General features: G+C 39.1%; 1 protein-coding gene across 3 annotated transcripts in view; it reads right to left on the reverse strand.

Moving 5' to 3' along the window:
• Positions 1–1,011: 1,011 nt before the first annotated feature.
• SLC30A8 (solute carrier family 30 (zinc transporter), member 8) overlaps positions 1,012–20,258 on the reverse strand; it is a 254,824-nt gene continuing 235,577 nt past the window's right edge. For all 3 annotated transcript variants that reach the window (XM_011966139.1, XM_011966137.1, XM_011966138.1), the window contains 5 exons: positions 19,827–19,980; positions 15,838–15,988; positions 14,173–14,278; positions 6,554–6,688; positions 1,012–5,182 (listed from right to left, as the gene is read on the reverse strand). In XM_011966139.1, coding sequence (XP_011821529.1) covers positions 5,037–5,182; positions 6,554–6,688; positions 14,173–14,278; positions 15,838–15,988; positions 19,827–19,980 — 692 coding nt within the window. In that variant the 3' untranslated portion in view covers positions 1,012–5,036. The remainder of the gene's footprint in view (positions 5,183–6,553; positions 6,689–14,172; positions 14,279–15,837; positions 15,989–19,826; positions 19,981–20,258) is intronic.

Here is a 20,258-nt window from a genome sequence, read left to right on the forward strand (position 1 = left end):
CTGAGCCAGGGAAATCTACTCTCCTTTCCCCATCCAAGTTGATACAAGGTGCTGAACTTTATGAGTAGGTGGAAACCAGAAAAAAAGGCTTCGTCTTTCTGGGGCATTAATTATTCATAGAAAGTACTGCCGTAAAGAAATGCCAACACAGGGTATTCTTATTTCCCTGACCGTGGACTTTTGCCATGTCAGAGGCAATTTTGGAGTGGAGAATAAGGCAATGACAGAAATTCTTGTTCATCAATCTCACGTATATGCCCAATAAAATCCCCTATTCATCTCTATAAAAATGGAGGAGGAGTTAGAAACAAACCAGGGCACTGGTTCATTAAATCTCTACTGATTCCCGTTTGAAGAACGCAATTTAACTTCAAAGGAAACCCTAAATTCGCATCTGATCCTAATTCCATTGTACAGGTTAACTCACCATGGTTTACAATATCTTCAGTACAGCTGGTGCCCTTTCTTCTTCTGCAATATCCCAAAATACTCCTAAACTCAACAGATTCAGGGAAATAATGTTTGATAGTACTGTTGGACTGTGTATAACAACCATAGGGTTTTAATGGCTGTAAATAGGATAATTATGTTTTTGACAAATGGATATCCCTTTGAAGAAAGGAAATATAGGGCAATTATAATGATACATTGTCTCCAGGACTTGACTGACACTCCTGAAAGGGGTGCAATTCAGCTTAACATCTCTCATCACTTCCTGGCTTTATGGTCGAAGAAGCACAAGTTTGTTTTTCACAACTGTCAAGGGCTCCTGCCACATCTGACCACCATCTTCTTCCCCCATTGGGGTTTTATGCCCATAATTTCAAAAGCACCCCTGATTCTAACACATTATCTTCCATCTCTCTAGACAAATATGTTCCCCAAATGAGTTATTTCTTCCAATAAACGACTGAGAGTGAAAGAATGTATTCTCATTACAGTCCTCATTGGTGTCATGAAAAACATGTCCTGCCATGATTTTGGTGATAAAAAGATGACTTAACCCAAACTCTCTCTTTCTTGATTTTATTTTAAACAACACACACTAACATTTTAAAATAGAATTTAAACAGGTGCCCAGTAACAGAATGACAAACGTTAAGTGTGAAATCAGAAAGTTAAAAAACTAAACCGCAGATGGTCACCTTTTTATTTTTTTTAACATCCGCCTGCGCTGGACTGTTAAGTGGCCTCATCACTGTCAAGCCAGGCAGGATTTGTAAAACTTGGGATGTGGGTATTCAAAGATGACATTTGCTTGGTGCCTTTAATGATTTCTGTAATTAGTCATTTAAACAGATTGCCCTGTGATCCAAAACAGGGAATACAGAGAGATGAGCTGAGAAAATCATTTCCTGGAGGCACTTTAGAGCTAATTGTGGAAAATGAGGCTTGTCTCTTTGCAAGACTCTCTGGATCTTATTTCACTGGGTGGGGATGGAGCTGGAGAGCAACATTCTCCAGGAATCTATAAAATGTATATGCCTGGGAGGTGTTTTTCTTTTTAACACTACAGTGCTAAGAGACTTTTGTCAGGTCACAAAATTTAACAGATATTAAGTGATCCAAATTTGCCCCTGGCAATTCAGAAACCAGAGAAGGAAATGCACCTGGTCAGAGAAAGTTGAGGCTACATGACAGAGAAAAGCCAAGGACATGATATTTCACAGGAATAGTGTAAGACTTGGGAGACCTATGACTTTGTCTTCATCGCACTGGACAGTTGTACTTTTTGTTAATAAATGTCCTTGGAGTGACAATTCTGCTTTTCAAAGATAAAAGTGGAAGCTTTCAGAGAGAGTCAGAAAGGGATCCGACTATTTTAATTAATTCATCACTCTCACTAGGTAACAGCCTCTCAGTAAATGCCTTCATCCCAGCAAGCCTCCATTGCTTCCTCAGAGAAACAGCTGTTTAATTCTCACCAATAATTTTGCCGCTGTCTTGTGGGAACTGTGTTGATAACTCAAAATTTCTCAAAAGTTTAGATGATTTAAAATTCTGTGCCCACTCATGTTTGTACATAATAAAAACTAACAGTTAACATGTACTGAATGCTAACTACGTGCTATGCACAGCTCCAACCTTTTAAAGTGTCCTAATTTATTAAACTCTCACACATTTGAACAGGGAGGTTTTACTGATCAGGAAATAGAGGATCAGGGCATTTAAGTAACTAGCTTGAGGTCACAGAGCTAATAAAGGGAAGAGCTAAGATTCAAACTCAGGCAATCTAGCTTGAGAACTGATGCTTAATGTGTAAACATCCTTTCTTTCATGTCCTTCAACATTCCCATTTCCCATCTGTAACCAAACATATGGAAGGCATACATTTCTTTTATGGGTCCTAACATCACCATAGAGCCCTAGATAAATCTTAAGTGGGTGCTGGATGACGGTGAAGCATATTAAAAATGGAGGGTGGTGGTAAAGTTGACCTGATTTCACCACTCAGAAGAATAGAGTGTTGCTTTGAAAGACATAAAGGAATGTAGATGACCGGTTGATGAGTGCAGCAAACCACCATGGCATGTGTATACCTATGTAACAAACCTACATGTTCTGCACATATACCCCAGAACTTGAAGTATAATAATACTGAGAAAAGACATAGAAGATCATTAACGTCTTGATAGCTGCAGAGGATACAACACCATGAAGTAAAGAATTCAACTACATTATTCCACTTACTTCTGGTGGCCTGGAGTTCTAACCACACTAGGGAAATGGTAATGGGAGTCAGAACTTCAGAATTGATGGATGGTGCGTAAAGCCCCTGAGTAGCATCTGTTTTTTCATCTCAAAATCCTTAAAATCTCTGTTGTAGATTGCCTTGCATTTTGCCACATAAACATCTACTGTTCAGAGTTTTCAGTCTAGCTCACTAAAAAAGCAGAATTTCAGGCAAACAGCAGAAACACCCTGCACCCATGGGACAATTCCTTTGGTTGACACACAAATCTCCCTCCCTAATGATTACCTGACATTCAGTGAATTTCTGATATAAAATCAAATCTAAACATGGGTTTCAAAAGGAAGCAGAAGCAAAGAATTATACTAAAACTTGTGTGTTTGCCAAGTCACCTAGTCTTTAGGGTGTCCTATGCAAAATATGGAAAAGCAAAACCATTCAGTGGTCCTTGAGACAGGAAAAATGATTTGGCATAAACCATTCTTTCCATTTTGAGAATCGGATGTGGCAGGAGACACTGGGAACCTGAGGGGCTCTAATCCTGGTTGCCTAAACATGCTCATTGAGGTGAGGGATGAGTATATTCATTTCAACTGAGCAGGGAAAGCTCAGCAGAATGCTAAGTAGCCATTTCAGTGGTGCTGATTGATTTGCAGAGATGGCACAGATGTGACCTTCTCAGTCAAAGTCAATGTTTTCTTGGCCCTCAAATTTCAGAAAAAAAATACAAATATAAATGATAAATAATGACAAGGCCCAGATATAGTCTCAGAGTCATTGCCTCAACAATTATTAATGCCTGCTAGGTTTCTAGTACCCTGCTAGAGTCTGACAACAGCATAAAAATAATCTAAGACCTATCTCCTGTTCTCTACAATATTCATGACCATAAAGTTGCAAAAAGTATGTAGTTTTAAAAATCACAGCGTGGAGAGTTTTCTTTGCATCACGTATTTTGCTTTTTCAACTAAAAGCTAACAGACAAACATAAGTGTGCCTTGCGCCTAGTCTTCCTTTTGTCTAGAATGCCTTCTCTTCTTCATCTGCCTGGAGAACCTCCATATGTAATTCAGAGTCCAACAGGGTTGTCACCTCAGTGACATGAAACCTCACTGGCCATGCCCATCCAGCAATATCTATCGCTTTCCTTTTATACCCCACTACATCACTGCAATTCAAGATATTACTGTAGCTGCCTGTGTATGTGTCTAGCTGTCCCACTCAATGACCTCCTGTGGTTGACAATCTTCTAGACTATGGCTCATCTTTAGAAGCATCTCTGGGTAACTTTTAAAAATGTAGAAGTCCAGGTTCCAAACCAAACCCATTGACATAGGATTTCCAGAATGTTGGCCTGCATATCTTTAGTTTACTCTCCACAGATAGTGTTGAGTTGCTACCAGGACATAGAAGCACTTGCTACATCTGATTCCTCTTTATAGTTCCAATGCTAAGCCCAATGTCTAGTACAAAGCAGTGCTCAGATCATGCTCGTGGACTGAATGAATCGGTTGCATCTGCTTTATTCCTTCTTGCAGGTAAATATCTAAATTATCTGTAGCAACAACTTGCTGGGGTCAACTCCAATGTTTTTGTCGGCTGTTCTTGAAGACTGCTGGGTCTCTACAATCACATTCTTTGGCTGGTGCCAGTGTTTAAGCACTCTGGTAGGTGAAAATATTTTCTTTTGAACAGTGATTACATAAAGTTTTGAAATAAACAAGTTAGAATTTAGAAATAAGAGGGATTTATTGCCAAAATGTGACAAGTAAATAAAAATTAGTTTAAGTGCCTCTCTGTATATTCATATATATTTCCAATTCAGAGTAGAAAAAAAAAAATCACATTACAGCTTAGTGAGAGAACGAAGTTCTAATGGGGTGTTAGCATACAGAGTCATTTTATTCCTGACTTGGCTCTCCTTATTTTTTGTTTCTCATGTTTTGGGAAAATTTTGTGACTATTTTTCCCTTCCACTGATTTCTAGTAAGACTTTCCTGAGTTCAAATTTACCTATGTGTCCTCAAGATGCATTATTGGAAGGGAGATGAATTTTGTACTGCCGATAGTTACAAACAGCTGTTATTTCGGCTCCACTCAGGAATAATCTATATACACATTCCTGTAATTGAACACAGCTACTGATCAGTATATAATCCAACTGATTGATGGATCTCAGTGCCTCTTCCTTCATGGTGAATGGAGCTAACTAAATAGATAAAATGTGCATTGCACCATGACATGAATTGCTTCCTTTGGTTCCTTATTTTCTATGATGCAGAAACTGCATAGCAGCATGTTTGAAGGCCGCCTGTCAAATTTGGGAAGCTGACATGTGACTGAGCTAGTCACGGGGGTCTTCACAGAAAAGGCAGTCTGGATCCTGGTCGACTGGAGATTCCATCTGAATGGTGAGTGAGTACACCGTAAAGCTTTTGCTGAGGGCTCTAGCAATTTCTCTCCGAACCACTTGGCTCTCCCGGCTGGCTGCTGTTGATAAAGAACCACAGGGAGATTAGCGCTGATTGCACACGCATGGGTGACTGCTGTGACTCCAACTTCAAGTACTTTGTCTTTGACCTCCTGGGGCAGGGCAGAGGCAGGCCACTCAGAGGAAGCCATGTTGGCTCTGATAATCAGCTACACTCACACAGACAAGGCAGGGGAAACTCTGGTACAGGAAAGTGCCCTGTCGCTATGGGAACTCTTTCTGTCTGCTATTATCTCTGGAGTCTGGCATTCCTAGGAGCTTAGTATGGAAGGGGAGACAAGCCCTGGAAAAAGCCAAGACAGAACTATTATTTCTTATACAGCCCTGCTCACCAGCTCCCAGGGATCTCTGGGTTGCAGGCCTTGTATGTAATCAGAATTTATATCAAGGATAGTGACAGGAACCAAGAAGCGTTTAGAGCTCCCCACAGACCTTTCTTAGAGCAGCAACCCTCACTGCCATATTGTTTTCCTGTCCCAAATGCTATCAGCAGGCTGTAAAGCCCCCTCCATAGCAACCTGAGTGTTTACTAGATTCTTCCATTTGCAGTGAAATATTGGCATAGTGAATGCTGTAAATTCCCTGAAGTCAGACCTGAGCCCCTTGGAGAAGATGAGGATGTCTGAGAAAGCACAGTTTTCAAATGACTGTCACTAGTATTCCTGTCCCCTGCCCCTAAGTAACTTCTTGAGTCATTTTTTAGCAGCCTAATGTATTATCTTTGGCCTGAGCTTTCTCCTGAGGCAGTAAATGCTCTCTCACTACCTAGTCTCCCAGCTCTAGGACATATCAGAGACAAAAATTAACTTCTTGAAAAGGTAATTTTTAGTATAAACCTAATATTATAAGAATTTTCTCACATGGCTGCAGAATTTCTAACCACACAGTGTGGGACCCGCCATAATTCCTATTAGCACATCCATTTGCTTGTTAGAAATTGAAGAGCGGGGCCTGTGTCTCTTTCATCTTCCTATTTTCAGTTCTAGGAAAAACATCATATATAGAGGAGATACTCAATTAAGATTAAGTTTTTAATTCATTCCTATTATTTGACTGATAGGACACCAAGCCAAACAGATGAAGTTGAATTTTCAGAGTCCAAGGCCTTGAAGTTGGGGTTGCATTTTAGCCCTTTGTTCTGTCTGTCCTCGGCCCTCTGCAGTCAGCCCCAACGATGTCATGGGTATCATTGTTGCTATGACAACATCAATAAGTGGGCTAGTTTCAAAGGCCCTTGGTAATAGAAAACACTTTATAATGTTTTGACAAGCAACAGACAATAAGGGCAGCTCTACAAAAAGGAGGGAAATTACTGACTTTACAGGACAAGGACTGAATTTTTTTCCAGGGTGTTTACAAAACTCACTGACCTGTAGCAACATGAGCTGAGAGAATTACTTGATTCATTGTTAGAGACCAGATGTGCAGGCTGTGCACAGACACCACCCCGTCGACTGCTAAAATAAGCTCTTTCACACCATTGTAATTCAGGCTCTTTGGCACACCTGACAAAAGGTAAGAGATGGAGGCTGTAATTATTCAACTAAATACAGCTCATTGAATTACCTAAACAAGCTGCAAAGTCCTCACCCAAAGTTCAAGGTGCTTATCCCTTTGCTGGTTTCTTACTTCAAATGTTTACAAAGAAGATTTACCTGACTACTTGAAGGTTTACCATCAACCAAAAGTTCCCACTCAGAATACTTGCAGAATTTACTGTGCAATAACCAACAACGGTAATTATCCTTAGTTTTTACGGTATACTATTAAACTAACTGTGCCTTTTCCAACTATCTTTATATACACTCTGGAAAGTAAAATGAATAACATGAAATTTGGTATCAAATAATCATGGGTTAGCATGCTGATGACAACTATTGTGAATTTACCCAAATCCCAGAACTTCTCTGATCCTCAGCACATTTGTAGTAAAATAAGGGTGATAAGAACAACACATAGATCACAGAACTCTTTGAGGAGCAATTCAGAAAATATCTAAACGTTATGAACGGCAATGTTGTACAAAGATTAGTTACCCAACAGGTCATTTAGTGAACTGTGCTAATAGAAGATCCTAACATTGTATAATACCGTCTTATTCCTTTTGTAAATTTTCCATTATTTTAGCTACGCTGGAGGATGCTGTATAAGAGATGTCTAAGTACGGCCCTTTTTTAGCCTCTACTTCAGTTATGTACAAACAACACAAACACCTGGGCTGTTTATTAAAAACAAATGTACCACGACTCCATTCCAGACCTAAAAGGAAATTTCTATGGATGAAGCTCCAAAATCTAGAGTCTTTCAGAGTGGTTTTCAACCTTGGATGCACATTAGTATTACCAGAGGAGATTTTAGAAATCCTGATGACGAAGTTATAATCTAAGACCAATTAAATCAGAATCTCTGTGGATAAGGCCCAACATCAATGCTCATTTGGTGATTCTATCAGGCAGCCGAGATTGAACCACTGCACTAACATGCATGAGCCACTGAGCAGCTCTGCTTTGCAGTGGTTCTCTAACCTGACTACATATTTTTAAAAATACCAAAGCCAGCCCCAACCCCAGACAATTAAATCAGAATCTCTGGGTGATATAGTTTGCATATGTGTCCTTGCCAGTGTCTCATGTTAAATTGTATTCCCCAATGCTGGAGATGGGGCCTGGTGGGAAGTGTTTGCGTCATGGTGCCAGATCCCTCATGGCTTGGTGCTGTCTTTGCGATGATGAGTGAGTTCTTGCAAGATTTGGTCATTTAAAAGTGTGTGGCACCTCCCTGCCCTTGCTCCATTCTCATCATGTGACGTGCCTGCTCCCCCTTTGCCTTTTGCCACTATTGGAAGCTTCTTGAGGCCTCCCCAGAAGCAAATGCCACCATGCTTCCTGTATAGCCTACAGAACCATGAGCCAATTAAACTTATTTTCTTTATAAATTATCCAATCTCAGGTATTTCTTTATAGCAATGTGAGAACAGCCTAATACACTGGGTATGGGAAGCCTGAGAATAAGTATTTTTTAAAAGCTTCCCAGAGGATGATAATGAGCAGCTAGAGCTGAGAACCATCTACTTAAAGAAATGGGGAACCCTTAACCCTCCTTTTGAAAAATTTAACCCATTTATGCCTGAGGTTGCAATTTTTTGAATTTTTGTAATGAGACCTTGGCAATGACCTTGAGCAGTAGGATATAAATAACTCCCACATGCTTAGCATTCCAATAATGGAACACTAGGCATAAATAGGCTAAGAACCTTGTTCATGGGGGATTTCTTCCTTGAAGTTAACTCAAAATTCTCTACAGCATAAGCTGAGTTTTTGATCCTACCTAATATTGTTTGTGGAAGTAACAAAGAGCTGGTCATTATGCTGTTTTACTCTATGAGTGGCAAGAGACCTAGGCTCCTAGAAGCAGATGAAAGGAGTTCTTGTCTCAAATTAGCCATGCAATGTGAATAAAGTCATGGGTAAAACTGTTTTAATAATAATAACAAACTTTTATTGAGGGCCCACTATGTGTAAAGTTTGTGCAAAGTACTTCATTTATAGCAATTATCTCATTTAATATTCCTAAAAACTTTAGAAGCTAGTTATTAAGGTTACTTAACTAGAGGAGAGGAAATTGGGGTCAGTTAGATTAAGGAACATTGCTAAGGTCACAAAGAGAAGTGGCAGACTCAGGGATATCAGATCCCAACGTCTGTGCTCTGAGTACAAAGTGTTATGCAAATACTAGAGTCTAGGAATTACAATCGAAACATTATCTGTTACGCCTAATGTGTGTCATCTCTTTGGGGAATTACCATTTGAAGACCTGCTATCATTCATCTAGGCCCTTTGAAATTAAGTCATGATCCCACTACCCTTTTTTCACTTGTCTCCTTCATCTCATTACTATTATAGAGAACACAGGTCCACCATGACTTATTTTATTATAAGAAATAGTGTTGCCAGGCAAGAGGCATGGCCCCTCTGTCCTTGATGCTCCATCACATCCTAGAACTTTCTTTTGCCTGGGGGGGAGTCTGAAAAAAATATTAATGCATCCAGAAAAATATCTAAATTAGTGTTTAATAAATAACTTCCCAGACTTACAAATGTATTTTAAAAACCACTGAACACCATTCATAGTTAAATAATTGCATTTGAAATCAATAAGATACACTATTTCACCTATCAGAGTAGAAAAGAATGAACAGTTTGATAATACTCAGTGGTTGTGATGATGTGAGGAAAGGAGCATTTTCATATGCTGTTGGGGGGAAGGAAATTGATACTATATCTTTGGTAGAAATGGTAATATCTATCAAATTTTGAAATGCATGTGATATAGTTTGGCTGTGTCCCCACCCAAATCTCACCCGAATCTCACCTTTAATTGTAATAATCCCCAGATGTCAAGGGTGGGGCCAGGTGAAGATAATTGAATCATGAGGGCAGTTCCCCCATACTGTTCTCGTGGTAGTGAATAAGTCTCGTAGATCTAATGGTTTTACAAATGGGAGTTCTCCTGCAAAAGCTTTCTTGCCTGCTGCCATGTAAGGTGTGACTGTGCTCCTCCTTTGCCTTCTGCCATGATTGTGAACCCTCCCCAGCCATGTGAAACTGCGAGTCCATTAAACCTCTTACTCTTTATAATTACCCAGTCTCAGGTATGTCTTTATGAGCAGTGCAAAAACAAACTAATACAGCATGTAAGTTTTGAAACAGCAATATCACTTCTAGGAATTATTCCACAGATATTCAAGTGCTAAAAATATATATATCCAAGGGTGATAATTACATCATTGTTTATAATGTCCATCACAAGCAAGTCCTTCCATGCTGTGGAGTAATTACAGCTGTGAAGAACGGGGTATATCTATGTATGTGCTAATATAAAAGATCTCCAAGTGAAAAATGTCAGGTGCAGAGAAAAATGTGAATCAATATGTAATCCCATTTTTATTAAAAAAAAGGCACACACATACATCACATACACATATACATATACGTGTGTGTGTGTATATATATATATATGCAAATGCACAAATATCTTTGGAAAGATAAATGTCAACTTATTAATAGGTATTATCCCTGAAGAATAGGACTGAGAAGGCAAAGATGGAAATATAAGGAGACTTTTTTAAATTATTGCATACTTTTCTGTATTATTTTTAAATTTTACTAAGTACCATACTAACATAATTTGAAGACCTAATTTAAAAAGTAAGTGTCTTCCAGAAAGGAGTTATCTGCTAGTTTCTATAATTAACTGATGCAGACCAGTCTCTGCACTTTTCCTGAAGTAAAATAAGAAAGATAATCACCAAGGAAGAGCTATAGTGAGACACACAAAAAAAGTGGAATATAACTCATTTCAAATTGTACACCAACTTGTCTTTTATCTTTCTTTAAGTCAATAACTTCCATAATAGCAACAACAGCTGCAGCTCAGCACTTGGTGCTCAGGAAAGAAAATGGATGCTTCTGTGGCTTGACAACCCAAATATTAGAGCCAGAAAATTCACTGTTACTATGTGACATTTGACTCCTTTATCCATTTCACTGTTGTCAACACTATCATCTTTCAAAAATTGTAGTGACCACCAAGAACAAACCTTTAAATGTATACTTAGCAGTGAACGCTAATGAAATGTGAGCTGTCACTAAAGGCAACTGCACTCTGAGACCAGATCTACCTTATGTCAAAATGTGCTGGACAAAAAAAAAAAAAAATCAGCTAATGTCTGGATATTTCAATCATTCGGATATTTGATATGATGCAAACTTATAGCTCTGGCTGAATTTTACAGGTGCCATTCCCATGGCCAGCATGTGAGAATCCCTTCAGTGGTACGAAAAGATTAGTCCAGTGGTTCCTGAATTGTTGTCCTGGGACCAGCAGCAACAGCATCTTGTTAGAAATTCAAATTCTTGCCCCTCCTACTCCCCAATAAGATATACTGACTCAAGAATTGTAGGAGTGGGTTCAGATATCTGTGTTTTAATAAACCATCCAGGTGATTCTGATGCCACTAAAGTTTGAGAACTGCTGGGTTAGTCTAATAAGGGTTTTGGACAAATATGTATGTCCAAATACCTATTTTATAATACCTATTTTCCTGGAATGTGGGATAGAAAATGGTATCATTTGTTAATACAAATGGTCAATGTAGCAATGATAAATCACCTTCACCTTCTAAATATAATTGAGTACCTTGGGTCTCCAATAAACCTTATTTTTAAATTTTAAACAGTTTTAAATTGACAATAATTGTACATATGTAAGGGACACACAGTGCTATTGCCATACAGATAATGCATAGTGATCAGATGAGGGTAATTAGCAAATTCATCATGTCATACATTTATTATTTCAGCCTGTTGGGAACATTCAATATCTTCCTTCTAGCTATTTGAAACTATATATTATTGTTAATTGTATTATTGTCATTCTATAGTGCTATAGAACATTAGAGCTTATTCCTCCTATCTCATTGTAATTTTGCATCCTTTAACAACTCTCTCCCTATCCTACTCTTCCCCTTCCCTGCCTCTGTTATCTGTTCTACTTTTTACTTCTATGGGAACATTTTTTTTTTTTAGCTTCCACATATGAGCCAAAACATGTGATGTTTAACTTTCATTTCCTGGCTTATTTTACTTAGCATAATGTCCCCCAGTTCCATCCATGTTTCTACAAATAACAGGATTTCATTGTTTTTCATCACTGAATAGTATTCCATTGTGTATATACACTGCATTTTCTTGATCCATTCATCTAGTGTTGGACACCTAGGTTGTACTCCCACACTTTCCCTTTGATGCTCCAGTCAAATCTCCTCTAGTTATTTGTTGCCTTGGCCCTTTCTTATTGGGGGGACTAGCCCCAGCATCTCTAGTCAGCCATCTTGCTGATGTCACTCTCTGACATACTTTAATATTCTAAGATAATGTCAACGGGAGTCAGTAGTTCTCCCATTCCAAGTACCACTGAATAGTTCTTCTGGTGATGAAGATGGATTTATTCTGATCAAGACTCTCTTATCTGGCCTTTCTGAGGCCATCAGCATCTATGGCTGACTAGTGCTATCGCCACAGTCTATAACCAAGAATTGGGAATTTCTTCCTGTGCAGGTAAATATACAGTATAGTGTTTATTTCCACAATGTAGCTTCATATTTCCTATATTCCAGTCAACACAAAAATGCTAGCTGATAGTTTATATTTACCAAGCTTCCACTGTGTTCTAGCGTAATGCCATTTATTTCATCTAATCGTCTCAGCAACACTGTATCGTGGATGTGATACTCCCATTTTTGAGTTGCGAAACTGAAGTTCAGAGGAGGTTACCTGAGGTCTCACAGCTAGAAACTTGCATGACTAGCATTTGAACGAAGGTGGGTCTGATACAAAGACCTTGCTTTTTCAACTATATGATATCTCTCTGAGCTAACTCTGCCAGTAAAGATGTAGCCTAGAAAGGGCAGAAACCAGTAGTTCTTCAACCATTTTATGCCAAATGAAAAGAAAATCACCAAATTGCAGAATGGGGGAAAGGAGGCAGGCAGTAAGCTTTCGGCATAAGGATGGATTTCTTTGCAGTGAGGGTTATTTATGTGATCTGTTCCTGGATAGTTGGAAGACTCAAAGAGCCAGACAGAAATTTCACAGGCCCGGGAGAGTAGTCAAGGATAATGATAATGGGGCTGTAGGTGATGAGGTTAATAACATAAGATCCTACTCGGGCCTAACAGCAGGCCTCAGCAAAGCCTCTGGGACCACTGGCCCCTGCTCCCAGCCATGTTAAGATCTCTAATAAAAGACCCACACCTCTTCTTTGTAGCAGTTCCCACTATTGCATTTCAGTGTAATTTTTTGAATAATCTCTTTCTCCCCTTATTAAAGTATTATCCCCATGAGGACAAAGCTTTCATTTTTTTAAAATTTTATTTTGTTGAGGTAGGGTCTTACTCTGTCACCCAGGCTGGAGTACAGTGGCACCATCTCGGCTCACTGCAGCCTCTGCCTCCCAACCTCAAGTGATCCTCCCACCTCAGGCTCCTGAGTAGCTGGGACTACAGGCTTGCACCACAATGCCCAGGTAATTTTTTGTATTTTTTGTAGAGATAAGGTTTTCCCGTATTGCCCAGGTTGGTCTCAAACTCCCGGATTCAAGCAATCCTCCCACCTCAGCCTCCCAAACTGTAATTCCTGGAATTATAGGCATGAGCCACTGTGCCCAGCCCATATTTCATTTTACTATACTTTATTTTGAGAGATGGGGTCTCACTATGTTGCCCAGGCTGTAGGGCAGTGGCTATTCACAGGCACAATCCCACTACTGATCGGCACAAGAGCTTTGACCCACTCTGTTTCTGATCTGTGCCAGTTCACCCTTCCTTAGGCAACCTAGTGGTACCCTGTTCCCAGGAGGCCATATTGATGTTGAACTTAGTGCAGACACCTGAACGTCATAGCACACTACAGCCCAGAACTTCATAAGAGAGCTGTGTTCTGCTCTGCTCCTCTCTGTAACTCCAGTTCTGAGCACATTACCTCGCACAGAGCTGGGGCTCAATAAACACTTGCCAAACAAATAAAGGGTCACCCTTGTTTTCTTCTACTCAGAGATACAATTTGAAAAAAAAATGTTTAGCTCTAATGCAGCCTAGGAGGTAAATTTATGTAGTTTTTTCTTAGGTCTTTTCCAGGTATATTTAGGGAATAATTTATATTTTTGCAGTATCTCCTCATGATGTTTATACTTATTGTTTTTACACTGTGAAATATTACATAACAGTTGCTAGAGCAGGAATAGAAGCCAGTTCTTTTCACTTGTTCCCATATGAAAAAAATCAAACGATCGTTTTCACAAAAATTCCTTATCACTTTAAATTTTTTCCATAATTCAAATTAACAGTGAGCATGCCTTACAGTCATGCCCTTTTGTGATTCTAGGGAACAGAAAACACTGACCCTGGGAGTAATAATAAAATCACTCCTACCTTCCATGAGTAAGATGGAGAAGTCCTTTAAGATAGTGATGGTGCTGGCCAAAACCAGGATGGAAAAGATGAATGTGCAGATTGGGTCAGCTAGTTTATACTCTGGCTAGAAAAAAACAAGGATTTTGGTTAACTGAATTCATACCTCTCTTCCAGAAAGTCTGATTAATAAAATAAGTAAACCTCCCTGCGTCTTTCCTTCTCTGTCACTCATTCACCCTTTTGACATGTGTCATCCAACTCAGAGGCAAGACTTGGTTTTTGAAGACTCAATCCTTCCTTTTAGCTTTAAACTACCAGCAAATAAAGAAGTGAGGCTCCAAGACATGCTCTCCCCGTAATTTAAGAACTAAAAGGAAGAATATTCTTAAGTTTGCTCTCAAGAGCCCTGATTTAACTTCTTGAAGATTAATGAAAGTACAGAGTATGTGATGAAAGTATGCATAAATATGCCCACAAGATCCAATGACGTTTTGGCCTTAATTATAATGAGCAGAAGAAAGGATATTACTTGCTCAGAAATTGCATATGGCCAGCATATACCTGGACTATGCTCTTGGTTGACTGGGGTGAGTTTATTTCTTTGCCTCTCAAGTATTGCACATACTCAAGGCTGGCATCTTTGATGCAGTCTTAAGGGTGTGAACCAAAGTGTCATCCTTGCTCAGTCTCCTCACTGGAACCCTTAGCCTCAGGGTGAAATGTCTGCTTTTCTACCCTTGATGAAGTTCTTTGCCACAGAAAAGTATCTTTAAGAAACTCAGCATCAACTCAACTTCTGTAAGTAGACCCTCAAACTCCACGTACCCTTATGATTTTGAACTAGATTTGCCTTAGACTTAAAGCTTTCAGTGATCATTTTGCTCAACTGAATTCAGATATTTTTGTAATTTTTATTTACATGTTTTCCCTTTTTCAGGAAAAGCTGTGAGTCTCTGCAAATTAGACAATTGTGATGCAAACAGACAGAGCTAAATGTTCTTCTCCATTCTGTGCCTGCTAACCCATCTCTGTTATCAGTATTACCAGGTAGAGATCTGTAGTGGATATTTATTTATTTAGGGTCAGAGGCTTACCTGGCAGTCTTTCCCACTTTTCATTAGCACTTTGGCTTTTGGGGGAGAAGCCACCTCTCCCCCATTGGGGCAATACTGGTGGAACAATAAATCAGGTACTCTAACCTCCCTTCAGCCAAGCAGCAGACACAAGACACAACCTAGGTCAATTGGACTCTGTTCACAGAAATATCATTCTTCAGAAGTGACAAAAACAGAAAACAAAATTTGTTGAGACACATTTATTTCAGTGTGGTGTCTCGGACAGAAGTTGGACCGTTTCTAAAATCTAGATATCAAAATTTGCCCTTATTTCTACTTTGACGTCTGTCTAGGAGCACACACAGTAAATTTCAGCCATTAAATATACTTTTTGCTAAAGTGAGCCAGAGATGTTCCCTATTGCTTATAATCCAAGAACCTGAAGGTATTCACAGTTTAGTTGCTATTCATCTTAACACCATGGTTGAGGGTTTGTTTGCTTGCTTTAGCTTTGCAAAGTAGTTTGTATAGGTAAACAGAGGATGCCCATTCTCTTTAAGTTAATGTTGGAGCTTCTGTACTACCTAATCTATGTAAGTACTAGGATGGTGGGTAAACTCAAACTCACCTTAAAGTAGATAATAAGTGCACTAATTAGCACACTGATACTCTGAAATAGATCTCCAAGGGCATGCACAAAAGCAGCTCTGACGCTGGCATTGGCTTGCACTTCCTTGTGATTGTGGCCAAGGCGTCTCTGGTGCAAAACCACAGTTAGTCTGAAAGAGAGAACAATGTTCTTAGCACACATGAGATCAGTTTTCAAAATGTAGGCAGCATAATGGAGGAGCTGGCAATAACATGCATTATCCAAAATGATAGATAGTTGAAGTATTTATGCTTTAAAAAGATCTATCTTTGACTAATGTTTAAATACACGTGTCATAAAATTTTAATACTTTTATACAAAAACAAACCACAGAGACACACCCAGTTTACTCATTCATCCACCTAATGTTTCTCTGTTTCACATTGAAACTGGAAAGCATCACTTCTTAGATGAAAATCAAGCATTTGACAATGAAGGGAGGAAATCTCCTTTATTGAAGGTTGACTGTCAGGCACTGAGCTGGCTTAAAGTCAAGCTTCATTGGGAGCTTAATTAAAAGTACTGGTTTCACACACAAAAAAAACACAGGAAGGGATAAATAAGGGAAAAATAAAATAAGTAGTGAATTTTATTGAGGCTCTATTTTACCTTTTATTTTACTTAATTTTGTGCATTTTCAAAAGAATTTGAAATTTGAATGATTTCTTAATGTCCAATGATGAGAATATTGTGCTCATGGATATAAAGCTCTTAATCCAGAAGTAGAAATATATTAATGTATTAAAAATGATCTGGTATGTGTACATATATATATACACAATATATTGCAAAGCTGAGCATCTCTTGTCTCAAAGTGATCAATAGCAAATACTACAAACTATGTGCATAATTCTGTTTATCTATACCTTTAAGTGGTATTAGACTAAACGTAAAATTAGAACATTTTCACTGACAGCTCAGTGTTTTGCCTTTCTGAACCTTTTCTAAACATTTTGGAACAAAGATTTAAAAACAGCAACATATTGTTCAACGTCATGTATCCCATTCTATTTTCAGGTAAAGTGTCTGTTAAAACTCAGGTCATCACCACAAAGTGGAATGACCACTAGGCATCAAGATCTGATCACTACAGAATATACAGTTTTCAGATGTTCAGTGTTTGGGTAGAAATTCACTCTCAACTTGGAGTTACCATTTAAGGTCCCTTAGACAGCCTGATATGGCTGACAGATCATAGACCCTCATCTGATCTGCCATGTGTGTTCATCACATTGTCATTCATTCTTTTACTCATCTTATTGACAAAAAGAGACAGGAAAAAAACATATGTAGTCACTCATATGCAGACACTTGTAAAATCTTGGGCCATAAAGGTGAGTGAAAACAGATGTGGTCATTCCCCAGTGTAGCTTTAAATGTACTGGAGAAGGTAAAGTTTAAGCACCCCCCTCCCCCCCAACACACAAAAGTGGAAAATTCTAATTACAGTAAGTCCACCAAGAACTGGTACTATGGGTAATACAACAGAGGAGCCTGATTTAGTTAGAAAGACGTTACAGCTGAGTTGAACTCAAAAGCTTAAGCTAGAGTTAAATATGCTGAGGGAAGGAAATGTTTCAGGCAGTGAAAACTTAGCAGGCAATAGCCTTCAGGCTCTATTTATAACCTTCATCCTAGAATCTCTTCACAACTTCAATTGGAACTTTCTGTCCTGATTTTGAGTCCCCAAGGAATAGATTTATTCCTGAATCGCAGTTCTGATATCTTTATATTCAAACAATACAGCATCTAGCAGCATTTGAAACCTGTAATCCCAGTTTTTGGAGAAAATATTATAGTTACTCAGCATTCTTATCCATCAATAACTATCTACTCGCACAAAGAAGGCAGAGATTTCCAACTGCCTTGACTTTCTGAGTGTAAAAAGCACCTGCAATGTGAAGGTCAATGTTCAAAAGCAGTTACAAGAGAAAGAAAATTTGGATGATATCTGTTTAGAAAATCAAACCTGATCATTGAGGCCCCAGATTGATGTGATAGTTGGGTAGGTTTGTAGCCTTCATCTTTGTGTAGCATCAAGACAGCCTACGTGACATATGACTCTCAGGAAGTTAATACTTGTATTCTTCCTTCTGCCTCAAGACCATATTGTTCTCCTTATGCAAAGCAGACATTATTGACCTGTAGTCAGCAATATGTGTGCTCTGGCATATTTGTCTCCTAGGGGTGATAGATTTACATTGATCGACTCACACTTTTTCTCCCAGTGCCAATGTGAAACACATTTTCAAGTTAACTGGCTGAAGATAGGGATCTAGTCACTGACAGCAGATCAAACACCATTCTTCTAATTATTTAGCTCAGAGATTTTGAGCAATGGCTCACAAACTGAGAGCTGGGTAAGTGAGATGTCAAGAGGCAAGGCTATTAGAATGAACTGAGGACCTTTTTCAAAGTGTACGTGCTCAGCTATTCTTGAATTCCAGAGATGCCATTGTGCCCCCTCTTAAAATCCACTGTTTAAAACTTCATTTTTCGATCACTGTCTTCTCTACTTTCATGTGAAAATCTACCTCAGAGCATATATCAAGTTGCATTGCAAGATAGATAGGCAGATGATAAATAGGCTGAGTTTCCTATTGCTTCTGTAATAAATTACCATAATGTTTTAGCAGCTTAAAACAACACAAACTTATAGTTCTGGAGGTCAGAAGTCTACAGTGGGTCTCTAGGACTGCATCTTTTCTAGAGGTTCTAGAAGGGAATTCATGTTCTTGTCTTTTCCAGCTTCTAGAGGTCACCTGGCTCCAGGCTGCGTTCTCCATTTTCAACATCAGATATACAGCATCTTCTCTCCTCTCTGATCTCCTGTCTCCTTCTTATAAGGATGCTTGTCATTATGTGGGCTCACCTGGATAATCCAGGATAATCCCCTATCTTAATATCCTTCATCACATTTGCACAGTTCCTTTTGCCATATGATTTAACATATTCAGAAGTTCCAGGGGTTAGGATGTTTAAATCTTTTTAGGGGAGTGGGTCATTATTCTGTCCACCAACATGATAGCTAGCTAGATCACTAGACAGAGAGATGGGTGGATGGAGTTTTAAGTAGAGTTGCCCAGAATTAGATCCTCAAATGGGAAGGAGAAATTTGACTCAAAAAGATCAAAGTCCTGACCTCAAAACCCCATTGCCTGAGCAATCCAGTAGTTCATTTTAGGAAAGGGAGACTCATTTGTCAAGGGACATATGCTCAACTCCTGTAAAATTATTTAAGACTGCCTAGATAAAAGAATGGACCAGCAGGTTGAAACCAAAGGGAGAATTTAACTAACATAGCACAAGGAAGAATTTTCATGCAGTCACAATGCTGCAAAGATAATAGAGGCTGTTTTTGAGGGAAATAAATTTCCTTTTATGAGTTCTATTAAAATATATGAAACTAATGACCATTTTATGGAAATGTTGCAAAAGAGAATGCAAAAGTAAAATGGGGACTGAAGTAAATACATTTTAGAGTCCCTTCCAACGCAACCCACGGGGAGGCCATCATCTGCTCACCTCACAAAAATGGAACAGTAGTAAGTTACGCCCCATGTGGAACCATTGACATGCCTGAGAATGTAAAGGAGCTCAATTTCTGGGTCTGTGAATCTGGATTAAAATCCTGGCTCTGTACTACTTAACCTCACTGGGCGTCAGTTTCCTGATCTGTAACATAGGAGTGTTGTGAACATTAAAGTTGGTAATGTATATCCAAACATCCTAACCCTGCCTCTGGCACACCAGAAGCTTTCGAAACATGGTAGCTAGTGGAAGCCAGTATTAAAAAACACTTTAGCTTAAACAAAAGCAGTTAACCTTGTTTTCAATCTTAAAGCCATTCAAACACTCTGTCTGGCCTCTATCATCTTCACAAGTACTGAGTTTTTAAAAAGTCTTTGTCCAGATAGAGTTACAGGAGAGCCTCATGGGCACTGTGCGGGGACCAGGGGATGACTTACATAATGTTGGCTGCCACTGCGCAGCTGGAAACGATGATCATCACAGTCGCCTGGATCTGGTAATCGGGATACAGCAGGCGCTCACACGCCAGGTACACCAGCACGCCAGTCACCACCCAGATGCACAGGATGGAGAGCAGGGCACCAAGGATCTCTAGGAATTCAAACACATGCAGAAACCCACACACAGATAACTCCATCACCTACACCCCCAAAACTCGTAAGACTCTTTGCCGCTTCCCCACAAAAGAGGCTTCACACTAGTTCACTCAGTGATTCACAAAGTAAAAGTCTGGACAGATTTTAAAACTAAGAGAAGGAATTTTAATGTTGCATTCATAAAACACCAGCATCTGAGTCATTATGCTCCATGTTACTAAGTAATTTCTAGCAAATTTTTAGAACATATTAACTGCTGCCTACCCCCCTACC

Source organism: Mandrillus leucophaeus, unplaced genomic scaffold (assembly GCF_000951045.1).
Source record: "Mandrillus leucophaeus isolate KB7577 unplaced genomic scaffold, Mleu.le_1.0 Scaffold749, whole genome shotgun sequence".
Lineage (NCBI taxonomy): Eukaryota > Metazoa > Chordata > Mammalia > Primates > Cercopithecidae > Mandrillus > Mandrillus leucophaeus.